A 12,303-nucleotide genomic window follows, 5' to 3' on the forward strand; every position below is an offset into this window, starting at 1 on the left:
CTCATCACAAGAGCCATTGATATGAGTCATAGCCGACCAATCGCTGCTGCGTGTGCCTGGAATTAAATAGTTTATCTTTTCTCAATCAGGCTGCACTGGCATAGACATATTGGCAGATATGGATAGTCTATATATGGCCCACATGGAATCTGCAGCCACAAAACTCACAGAAATCTCAACAGACTTCCACAGAATTTGAAAATGTTATTCGTAAAATCTGAAAAATCTCCGCTCTGCTGAATTAAAGAAAACGTTATAAAGGACTGCCATTGTTTAAATTATTAGATTTTTTTGCATTGTTTTATTTTTAATTTTATTTTACACTTCCAACCAAATGAAATCAAGCATCAAAACATTACAAAAATAGAAAGGTTAACTTACCATTGAAAAAGAATATACTGTTTAAATGGGATAAAATAAGATATTATCCTTCAATAACTAGATGGTTATGTTTGTCAGTGTTTATAAATGATCTATTTTGTTTTGTTTTTTGGATTGCTTATTTTTAGTGTATGTTTTATGGATTGCTTTTGTTTTGTTTTGTGTTTTACTTTTGAGATACAAACTTGCATTTGCGAGTCTTTATCTCCTAATTCTGATTTTTTTTTTTTAATTCCGAGTTTATATCTCGCAATTCTGACTTTCTCGCAATTGCGAGTTTACATTTTCGCAATTCTGACTTTTTTTCTCAGAACTGCGAGTTTATATCACATAATTCTGAGAGAAAATTTTATATCTTGCAGTTCTGGCTTTATAACTCTCAATTGCGAGTTTATATATATCAAAATTCAGAGAAAAAGTCAGAATTGCGAAATGTAAACTCGCAATTGCGAGAAAAAAAGTCAGAATTGTGAGATAAAAAGTTACAATTACTTTTTACATTTTTATTCAGTGGCAGAAATGGGCTTCCATAGTTTTGCTTGTGTTTCTCCAAGTGAAATCTATCATAAAATATTATGATGTATAAACATTAAATAACTGTTTAGCATATTTATATATTGTCATAGAAAAAAAATTTTTAAATTTGAGGGGAAAAACACTATTATTGGTCAGTACTAATATATTGTTCAACTCAATTACTGCTGTTTTAGAAAACAACAAACAATTAGGTCTGAAGGGGTGAGAGATCCAAAAAAAGAAGATGATATGTTACAAAGAAAAGCTACACTGAACTTAGAATGAGACAAGAAAGTGGGCTGCCAATGAGAAGCTGAAAGAAGAAACCGCTGATTAAAATGAGAACAAATCAGGGTATCTCTTAGCCCATCTGTGAGGGAGAGTGTTACAGGAAGAGATCAATGAAGTGGATATGTAATAAATGAGTCCCTGGCTGAGACATGTAATTGTCCCTCTCTTGCTCTCTTTGTGTCCTTTAGGGCTGGAGGCCATGGCACACGAGCGCCGGCCGCCCATGGCGCCCTCCGCTTCACGATACCACCGTAGACGCTCCTCCGGCACCCGTGATGAACGTTACCGATCAGGTGAGTCAGTGGGGAGTTTATTCCAGCAGTGCAATGAGTGAGCCATCATGATTCTTACACTGGAACGATGAGAAATATAGAAATTTCTGTACCACAATAATAGTTCCACATCAAGTAAACACGAGAAAAAGGTAACAAAACAGATCAAGGGGATTAATTCTGTAAAATTGATCTCCACTGTGAGTACTCTGGGCTCATAATATTAATTTCTTTATATACCCTTAAATCAAGATCCAGATCATTTAGCTATTTATACCATATATTATTGCAAAACTGAATGTTTAATGAATCTATCACAATTGTGGGTGAAAGAAAAATAGGTAAAAAACAAAGAATATGTATAAATCATTTAAAACAGAGTTTTTGTTTGTGTGTCAGATTATGGATTTGTTTATCCCTGAATATGTCACTGGCCTCCTCCCTCTGGGCAAATATACAAATATTGATATAGGATATGTACGTGGGAGAGATTTATCTGCTATAAGCTGTACATATTAAAATTTATTCCGTTTCTGTATGTTCTTTAGACAGCCACACATTCAAAATAGAGAGATGAAAGATTAAAAATAGGGTTCAGTAGTCATGAGACACAGCGTTTATTGAGCTTTTCATTACAGAATGAGGTTTTATGATTTATGGTAGATTTGAGGCAAGTTTCCCTACAATAAATACACATTTATTTTTGCATTTTTTAGTAATGCTGAACAGCACATATTAGGCTTCAACCACTGTCTTACTTTAATGACAACATGGAATCAAAGTGGACCATATTTAAAGTAATATTTACATTCTTAATAAATGTCCCTGCTCTTATTGTGCACATTCTCAGACCCTGAAGCCACTTTCCTCTTCCTCTATATTCTGGTTATGTCTTTATTCTGAAAAGGACATTTACACAGCTATTGTGGTTTACATATAATATATAATCGCCATATATTACAAATAAATCAAGACATACTCTTTCAGTTTCCTTTAACTGCATTTGGAAAGTAAATAAATCTGAATATGAGCAAATATCGTATCGGATTATTCATGGGCGTGTGAACACAGTCAGTGTGTTGATGGAATATGTTGTTCTGTATCTCATTAGAGAGTCCAAATAACAGCTTGGATTATTAGAGGCTGTGACTCTGTCAGTGTGAGGAGTGCAGCCGTGGGTACAACCTACGGTCAGCCATGGTGTCATCTCTCTCACACACACACACACACTGAGATGAGTCAGTATTGCAAGATCACAGAAGGGCTGGAGGTGGTGGCTTGGCTCTCGTCACACACTCTCACGACCATCAGCCACAGAGACTCATCTCATCCACGTCACTGTAAACACCATCTTGGAGGTCAGCGGCTAGTTAATACAGACTCCCTTCATTTCATTTCTCGTTTTTTTTTTCCTCCACAGACGTCCACACAGAAGCAGTTCAGGCAGCACTAGCCAAACACAAGGAGAGGAAGGTGGCCGTTCCCATGCCGTCCAAGCGCCGTTCTCTAGTGGTGCAGACCTCTATGGATGCCTACACCCCCCCAGGTGAGCTTCACACCTGACTCTAAATCATCGTTTATTTAAAGTCAACATGAAATCAAAAACAAATGGATTCTTTTTACATTCTTAAAAGGAGAGTTCACCCAAAAATATTTTTTGACCCTTGTGTTGTTCTAAATCTTTAAATACTTTAAAAAAAGACTTTATTTCTTCTCCAAAACACAAAAGAAGAAATTTGGAATAACGTCTCTGAAAGTCAATGGGGTCCAATGTTTTGCTCCACTTCTGAATGACTTTCCATTTTGACTGACGTCACCTAGGCTGGGTAGGCAGGGAAAATATCGCTATTCAATAACCAAATAGCTATTGAGGCATTGTTTTAGGCTATTTGTATGAGAAGCAGCCTTTTTAAAAGGCTTCATTGTTGAACACCCACTTTTCAAGATCTAATTCATTTATTGGAAATTGTGAGAATGATTTGTGATAAAAAAATAAAAATAAAAAGCATCAGAATGAGTCAATAATCATAAATAAGTGTGAGCTATTTATTTTTTTTACAGAAAATGTGTTTGTGAATTTGTAATTTGTTGCGGTTAATTTTAATTTAGAATTGTATTGCCCCCCCCCCCCAAAAAACGAACAAATTTTCATTTAATTACTGTAAATAATTTTACATTTAGTTTAATAGTTATAAATAAGAATTTAAAAATAAGTTAATGTACATTCATGTAAATTAATGTATTTGTATATTTTAATGAATTGTATTTTTAATATAAATATATTACTTTCTGGCATAAAAACCTGTTGCTGAAATATAAATAAATAATTTAGCATTTATTATTGTTATCTTTTCCCTTTCTTTTCATGAACCTAACAATTGCTCTTGGATGCAACAAATTCCCACTCTACATATTATTTTCTTGAAGAATTTGCTACTTTATTCTGGAATCTTTTCAATGGGTTGCAAATCCCTTTTCATGTTGACTTTAATCGCACTTGTCCACCTTCTGGGCTGAGTGTTGAGTGGGTCTGAGTGACTCTCACTAGGCCTCTCCCCCCTCTCCTCTCTGCCCCCCCTGACAGACACCTCGTCCGGCTCGGAGGAGGAGGGCGGCCAGGGTGAGGGTACCCCCACCTCCAGCCAGGGCAGCGTCAGCATGGAGCACTGGATCAGCCGGGCAATCCACCAGGGTTCCACCACCTCCTCCTCCTCATCGTCGACGCAGAGTGGGGGCAGCGGAGCCGCCGGGCGCCTGGCTGACGTCCTGGCTCAAACGCATGTTGGCAAATCAGGTAACGCTCCCTCAACAAGCCCCGCCTCCACATCTATCCCTCAGCCAGTCACTCCCACACTTCCTGCCATGCTTCTAAACCCCGCCTCCCTCGCCTATGTGTGCTGTCCGCACTTTCTTTTGCTCCTTATCGTATATCTGTGCTGTTGTTGAACCACGCTAGCCGTCATCAACATGATTCTCTGTTAATCTCCTCTAAAATTGTGTCTGTCAAGTGGAAGTAATCAGTAATGTTTGTCCGTAGACTCTGATAGGTGCACGGTTCAACAGTAAGGATGGTCTAATACCAGTTTTTGGGCCAGATGACGAAACTGTCATAATAATTTAGATGGTGTTGTGATTTCTGATGACTTGTGTCACCAAATTTGTGCAAATTATTTGTGATAGTCTTAGCAGCTTCGGTTATAATGAGTTAAATCATGTCACTTTAAGCATTTGTTTTCCAGCAAAAGTGTGTTGAATTTATAGAATTGATTGTTGAAGTTATTATATAAATATAAATAAATAATTGTAAATTAATCAATTACTTATTTTTTATAACGATAAAAAATACATTTCTAAAAAAATATTAATTATAATTTATAAAAAGAATTTAGGGATTTTGTTTATTTTTATAATGTTTATTTATATTTTAGATTTATTTACTTTTATTTTGTATTAAATTTCACATTTTATAAAAAATATAAATACATTACTTTCTGACCCATATAAAACCCTGCTGCCAAAAATATATGTTAAAATTATTTCTATAAATTTTTAGATAATTCTAATGTCATTTATTGCTAAGATATTTTAATGACCCTATCAATTCCTTATGTACCTAGGGCTGGGTATCGAGTGCGACACTTTTTAGGCACCGACCGAATTGCCTCGATACCACCGAGTATCGAAAAACGTCTTGTCGTTTGTTACCAAATTTCGATACCTAGGGAGTTAATCTCATCAACGTCAGTGAGCCAATAAGCCTGCAGCACTAGGTGTGTTCGACTAGAAACAGCGACACGGCGGACGCGCAGATTGATCAGTGTTTGACATCCGCGAGAGCGATTCGAGAGTGTACGGAGCAGTCTGCTCTCTATATCGCACGGCTTTGATTATCACACAGACTAAAGCGCTCGTGACGCTCGCGGTGATTTCAGCATCTGCCGTCTCACTAAATGAGGACAAACACATGAACAATAGCTCCAGAACTGCTCTGAGAGTCACTTCATGAGCATTTTTACCATTTGAGTAAAACTAGCGTCATATCATCTATTCGACACACAGAACTGTAAAGGTATTTACGGCAACCCGTCAAAATAAAGGTTTGGTTTAACTTGGAAGACACTGCAGCAGAAATATATTAATATTGTTCAGCAGACAGTACATACTGCTACTATAGCCTGCTATTAAAATTATTAAAACTTTTTTTTTTTTTTTTTTTTAGTAATGATCACACAACATTTCTTCCATGTTTTACTTTTAATAGTAACCCCCCTTTGTTTGCCAAAATAAATACATAAACTTTGATTTTCAATAATTTAAAGATTAATTACATTTTTTATGCCTTCATTTGAAAACCAGATACAGAACTCAGAATTTCTGAGGAAAAATAAAAGATTTCATAAGGCTATTTTTAGAATAAATTTGAATAAACTAAGTTGTTTTTATGCATTCAAATAATTAGACATAGTACACCATAATTTAATAACAATAAAACATACGGTGAAAGAAAATAAAACACCCACTTATGGGGTGGATAAAGATTTTAAATTTCTTGAAGTTTTTAACAACCTAGAATAAATTAATAGAAATGATGATTTTGTCTGAGTTATGCGTTTTAAAAAGAACACGCACTAGTGTAAATGTAGCCTAACAGATGTGTAAACTGAAAACTATTTGAACTTTCTTAATTATTTGCACTGATTTATTGTGTTGGATATATTTTGTTCCTTTGTGCAGTGGCTGAGGAGATGAAGCTTTGAGTCTGTATAAATGAGCTGAAAAAATAGTTTTTTTGAGATAATGTAATCTTGTTCAAACTGATTTCATGAAATTGGTATCGAAAAAAGTATCGTTCAGGAACTGGTATCGAACTTATCGGTATTGATATAGAACATTTTTGAACGATACCCAGCCCTATATGTACCCAATAATGTCCTGGGTGTACAGGTTTTTTTCTTGTGTTAATAAAAAAGTGTAAGTATATTTCATTAAATATAATATATAATAAAATATAGGTAGGGCAAGTACAGATCTACTGGTCTGACTGCACCAGAAGAAAATATCCTTGTTGTTGGGCCCTGAAGTAGCAATTCATTCAACACATAACCAATTACATCTCCTCATTTTGTCTGTAGTCCTGTCTAGCCAGTGCTGCACAGATGGTAAATCTATCCATCCAGCTGATTTTAAACTTAAACAGAGAACGCAGCAGGAAGAGGAAAGAGTTTAACTGCCACTTCCTCTCCTCCACTCAGAGACCATAGAAAGAAAGACGCCTCATTTTCAAAAACCTCACAAACCCTCTGTATCCAGAGGGATTGAAGTTGTAGACTGTGGCTAAATGATGAGCTAGGGTGTTTTAATAGAGCTATGATGTTATGTAGGAGTGCCCTGTGGAGCAGCTTAATGTCTGAAGAAAGGAACTCATCTCTTTCACACTGTCCTGTTACCTCTCTCCCCTCATATTCCTTTTTATTTCCCCTCACGATTTGGTTGTCTCATCGTTCCACCTCAGTTTCCCTTTCCTGTATCGACTCTCCTTCCTGCTCCGTTTCGAATCACTCTATCCTCTTTTCCTCCCACCATTTTGTTTCTTCTTAAAGGCATTTTACACGGTGCACTATAGGCGCAATGTTTTACGATTTACAAGCGCTATTCCATACTCGCAGACGCTGGCAAAAGTTGGCTGCTACTGATTTAGCTCAATGCTAGTAAGTAAAAACATCTCAGAATCTCAGTTGTCAGGCCGCCATTGTAAATAAGAACTTGTTCTTAATGACTTGCCTGTAAAAATAAAGGTAAAAAAAAAAAAAAAAAGAATGAAGCAGTTACTGTAAATTGTATTCTAAGTTGCTTCTAAGTTGTAGGCAATTACACTTTCTAGCTAAAAATCTTTTTTGAAGGCCCATTCCCACCAAGAACGATAACTATAAACATAACTATATTAGCGTTCTCACCTAAACACGCCTTGAATCTTGTCTCCCGATTTTAACGCTCGAGCTATTTAGTGTCGTCTAGATTCTGATTGGCCGTCAATGTTACTATCATTCATTAGCTAGAAAAAAATCGTTCTGAAAGTGATTTCAACAATAGGTTGTTATCATTAAGCCGCTAGACTTTGAGCATGCAAAATTGTGTCGGATGCTGCAACGATCGTGATATGACGTAACGCTGTGCAGCGTCTTTTTAAAAACTTTTAATTGACTTACGAGGTCATGCTGTGACGTATCGATCTGCTATTGGTCACACGGTTTCACGTGATGCGAATTCGCAGGTCAGAGTTCACCAATCTTGAACTTTGGAATGCAGCGAAATGCGATTAAACGTTTATCATTACAGTTTTCGTCCTAGGTGTGAACCGGTTTTTATTCTGATCTACGTGGTCTGCCAGATTGGCCAAGCTGGTCTTAGCTGGTTTAGCTAGTTTTACCAGCTGAAAAGTGCCTAAAACCCATCTAAAAAGACCAGATGTAGACCAGCAAACCAATGTAGGCTGTTTTTGATCAGCAGGAAACCAAATAACAGAATAAAATGACATTTGTTTCTCCATAAAATAGGCTAACCATGAATAGAAATGAATGTGATTGGTGGGCAGACATTTGCTGTGTCTGAAAACGCTCATTCTTTTACTCATTCATGTTGCGTGGGCAGCAGGGAGCGATTTTAGACACATCAACTCTGAAAGTGACAAAAAACGAAACGGTTTGGTTGGTGAATAATGACACATAAAATATTCTGATTGGTCAATGACACATACAATCTTGGCGAGCTTTCAATGCCGCCTCCTACAACAAACTGGGAACTCGTGATAATCGTGTAAAAGAGCCTTTCGATTCTCTCCCTCACTTCCTTTTTGTCCTCCCACATGATAATGTTGTGGTACCATCTAAAAGCAGACAACCAACCTCAAGAGAGTCCGTCGTGTTCGGAACTCTCAGAACATTGTTAGTGCATATTTAGTAACACAGCAAGCATCTTTGGGACATTTTTAAACCCATTGGACCAAGAACAAGTTCTGCAAGTGCTTCCCAGATTGTTGCTTATGTCCCATATTTGTCTTGTACCGTTGGGAGAAACATGGCAGTGTGGGTGCTCCTTTAGGAATGCTCAATCATTCCCACCTCCTCCGCCCCCCCCCCCGCCCCCCCCCCCCCCCCCTCCATGCAAGATATCCAGAGTGTTGGGAACATGGCACTGTCCATGCTCGACTCATCAGCCCCCGTCCCTTCTGCCCCATCCATACCTGCGGCCAGCGAGGAAGCAGACGGCTCTAAGGTTCTGGTTCTCCCCCTTCCTCCCTTCCCCATCCAGGGCCGATCGCTCACCTCTCGTTGAAGAGGAAAACTATGCTCGGCGTAGCAGAGAATGGAAACTCGCTGCGGCGCTCCTGTGAGTTTGGATCAGATCTTCTCTGGCCGCCTCCCTTGGAGTCCGAGGGTCAGTATATGCCCCCCAATGCACACACACACTTCCCCCAATCATTCGATCATCTAGAACGTCTCTGTGTCCTCCGTGTAGTTCTCTCTGGAGTCTGTGGGACGATGGGCCCCTCGGTGTGTTTGTGTTCGGAGTCGTGTGCTGTAAATTTTATGACTTTTAGATGTCCATTCTTTGTTTCTATGTGCTTATCGTTGTTGTTCTTTCCTGACCTTGTGTTTTTTTAAGAATAGTTCACTTAAAATGTTTTTTAATTCTGTCATCATTTACCCTTTGTCTTTCTGAACCAATCTGACTTTCTTTCTTCCATGGAAGACAAAATGAGAAATTTTAAAGAATGTTCATGCTGCTTTTTTCCATAAAATGAAAGTTATGGTGACCAGGGGCGCCATACAATCATCGTAAAAGTAAATGGTACAAAATACAAATACAAATTTCAGACTGAAATTAAGTTATTTTTCCAATAAAAAGGAATGACATGAGTGTAAGTGAATAATGGCAGAATTATCTTTTCTGTGTGCACTATTGCTTTAACTCTGTGTGTTGTCACTGTCTGTGTATTTATCTGTTAAATTTGCATGATTATGTGTTTAAATGTCGTAAATTGCATTGACATTTGAAATGTTTACTGTTTAACTAGTGTATAACCATTGAAGTTATTTTCACATTGAAACATAGGACAATACTGACTACTATTCAAAGGTTTGGGGTCAGTAAGACTTTTTTTTCTAAAGAAAGTAATACATTTATTTAACAAGGATGCATTAATTTCATCAAAAGTTCAGTAAATTCAGCTTTGCATCGCAGGAATACATTTTAAAATTCAACTCTCTATTCAAATAGAAGTTTAAAATGTAATAATTGTTCACAATATTACTGTTTTACTGTATTTTTGATTAAATAAATGCAGCCTTGGTGTACATATTTCGGTGTACATATTTCTAAAATATTAAAAATTTTACAGACCCCAAACTTTTAAATGGTAGTGTATATTGGTATTTTGTTAGACTGCTCATGTAATTTACAATACTCTATTTATAGGCTATGTTTTGAACAGTAATTGAATCAAAACTGTTTACATTTTAGTAGAATGATAAATGAAAATTGACTATAATATTTCTTATCCATCCCTCCAGACTAGAAGGATTGTGTTTGTCTGGGGTTTTCTTGTTTCCGTGATGCAGATTTGCCAGCAGGATCCCTCACGTGACGCAAGACGTCATTTTTATTTGTCCTCCTATGAGCACCTCTGGGCTTTGAGGAAACTCCTTTTCCAGCACATTAGTGTCCGTGTCACTGAAGAGCAGGGGGGTGGGGTGAAGAGAGAGAGAGAAAGGGAGAGTGAAAGAGGGAAAGAGTTTGGATGTGGTTTATTTTCAGCCTGTTACGTAAGCACTCTAGCTGCTGGGTGTTTTCTCATACACTCATCACTGATGATAGAGGCAGGGAGGCTAGTGATGTAGCAGGAGACGAGGTGGAATACAAGGCAGGAAGGTCGAATATAAGGCAGGGAGGGAGTCAGGAGACAGGAGATTAGAGCTGGAGATCGATTTCCCAATTTCGATTCAGATTCACAAAGCTCTCATGGCAATTTGATTCGAGTTGATTGGATTCCAATTAATTTAGTTATATTTTAATCATTTTCCTTACATATTTTTACAGCTTTCAGATTAGTAACTTCTCTTTTTGAACTGTTCTTTAAAAGAACGGACTCAGAAGAGTCGTTTGTTCATGAATCAGTCTGCACTTGTCACACTGTTTGTGTTTGATTCACTAAAAACAACCAGCTTATGTCCCTGAATCAGGATACATAGTTTGTGCTGTTTTTTTTTGATTCGCTAAAAAGACTCACAAGATTCATTTGTTTGAGAATTGAGCCACATGTTGCACTGTATGTTTGTAATTCGCAAAAAAGAACGAAAAGAACCAGTTCTTAAGAGTCAGTTCATGATTCATACTACACTGATCTCAGTTTTTGCTTTTGACTCATTAAAAAAACCTGACGCATAGGAGTCATTTATTTGGGTGGAAGCCAAGTCCAGGGGTTGTGCTCTTCCTTAGTCACATTCTCCATCGCAGTACCCTTCTGTGCTTGGCACGATTCCTCAGACAGGAGGTATCTCGCTCACTCACGTTCATTCTAGTGACAGCTTGACTTATCTCTCCCAGATATATGACTAATACTTTGATTTATATTTATACATGATAATACTATATATTTATATATTTATTTATAAAGTCAGTCAGAAACAAATGGATTTATGGAGAAATAGAGCTATAAATTAACTGTGATTCTCTACTGAAATGCATTAAAATACACCAATCTAATTATGATATTAATGTATCATATCAGTCAGATACAAACTCAGGGTATGCTTAAAACTTTATTACATTGAAACCCATCTATGCTGAACTAAAGCTAAGCAGCTAAAAGCCTCTAACTGTGTCGTCCTTGATCACAGTGGACGTTTCTGTTAGGGCCGTTTTGGGTGTTTTATGGTGGAGGAGGAATAGCGCCACCTCATTGGCATTCTCCTCATTCCCGGTGTCGAAATTACACACGGACGATTATTTCTCTCCGAATGGCTCAATTGGAGCACGGGATATAATGGAAGGAAACTTTTATGAGCTTTTAGTGAAAAGCTCACCCATTGACATCTACTATTTGAAATTGTGCAAAAAAGGTAAATGACATTTATTTACTCAAACGTTAGACCGCACAAACTCTGTAGGGATATCATAATGGTAATATGTGGTGGCCAAGGGCATTGAATATGAAAGAGACATTTCAGAAGCGAGCTGAGGGGAATGAGAAAGAGGCCACAGACAGCTGAGAATTTATGATCGGAAGGGGAGGGTGAACGGTGAGAGAGAAGCCCAGCGGACTCACCGAGTGGAAGTAAAAGGGACTGTAATTAAGGAAAGGATGAAGAAGCTTTCCTCTGTGTTCCATTCGTCTCTTTCTCTGAGACATGTGCATGGTTTGCTCAAAATCACTTCCTGTCTGCCCCTAACCCTCTTACTTTTAATCGTAAACAATGTGCCAAGTGTGTCAGGGCTCTGTATCAAAGCCAAGTAGGACTGAAATCCTGTTAGAACAACAAACCAGTTGGTTTATAGGCAGTTCCATTTGGTCATAGGTTGGTCAACCAATGGTTGGTATGAACCAGATGTAAATTTTTGGAATATGATAGCTGGTTTAAAGCTGGTCCAAGTTGGTCATTAGTTGCAACAGTTGGCTTATAGATGGTTCAAGTTAGTCAATGTCAGGTCAAGCTGGATACTTATTGTATAATATAGATTGATGAGCCAATGACCAATTGATAATTTTTTTTTTGCAACATGATAGCAGCTTTAAAGTTGGTCATTGGCTACTTAGAGCTTTCAGGTTAGTCATTGGCTGGTCAAT

The 12,303-nt window shown here is 37.6% G+C and overlaps 1 protein-coding gene across 1 annotated transcript in view; it reads left to right on the forward strand.

Annotated features, from left to right (window-relative positions):
- LOC306865117 (disco-interacting protein 2 homolog C-like) overlaps positions 1-12,303 on the forward strand; it is a 102,275-nt gene that overhangs the window by 50,293 nt on the left and 39,679 nt on the right. The window contains exons 3-5 of the mRNA XM_079409494.1: positions 1,377-1,481; positions 2,881-3,006; positions 4,009-4,254. Of these exons, the coding sequence (XP_079265620.1) occupies positions 1,377-1,481; positions 2,881-3,006; positions 4,009-4,254 (477 nt within the window). The remainder of the gene's footprint in view (positions 1-1,376; positions 1,482-2,880; positions 3,007-4,008; positions 4,255-12,303) is intronic.

This window comes from Barbus barbus (genome assembly GCF_936440315.1).
Source record: "Barbus barbus genome assembly, chromosome: 46".
NCBI classification, from domain to species: Eukaryota; Metazoa; Chordata; class Actinopteri; order Cypriniformes; family Cyprinidae; genus Barbus; species Barbus barbus.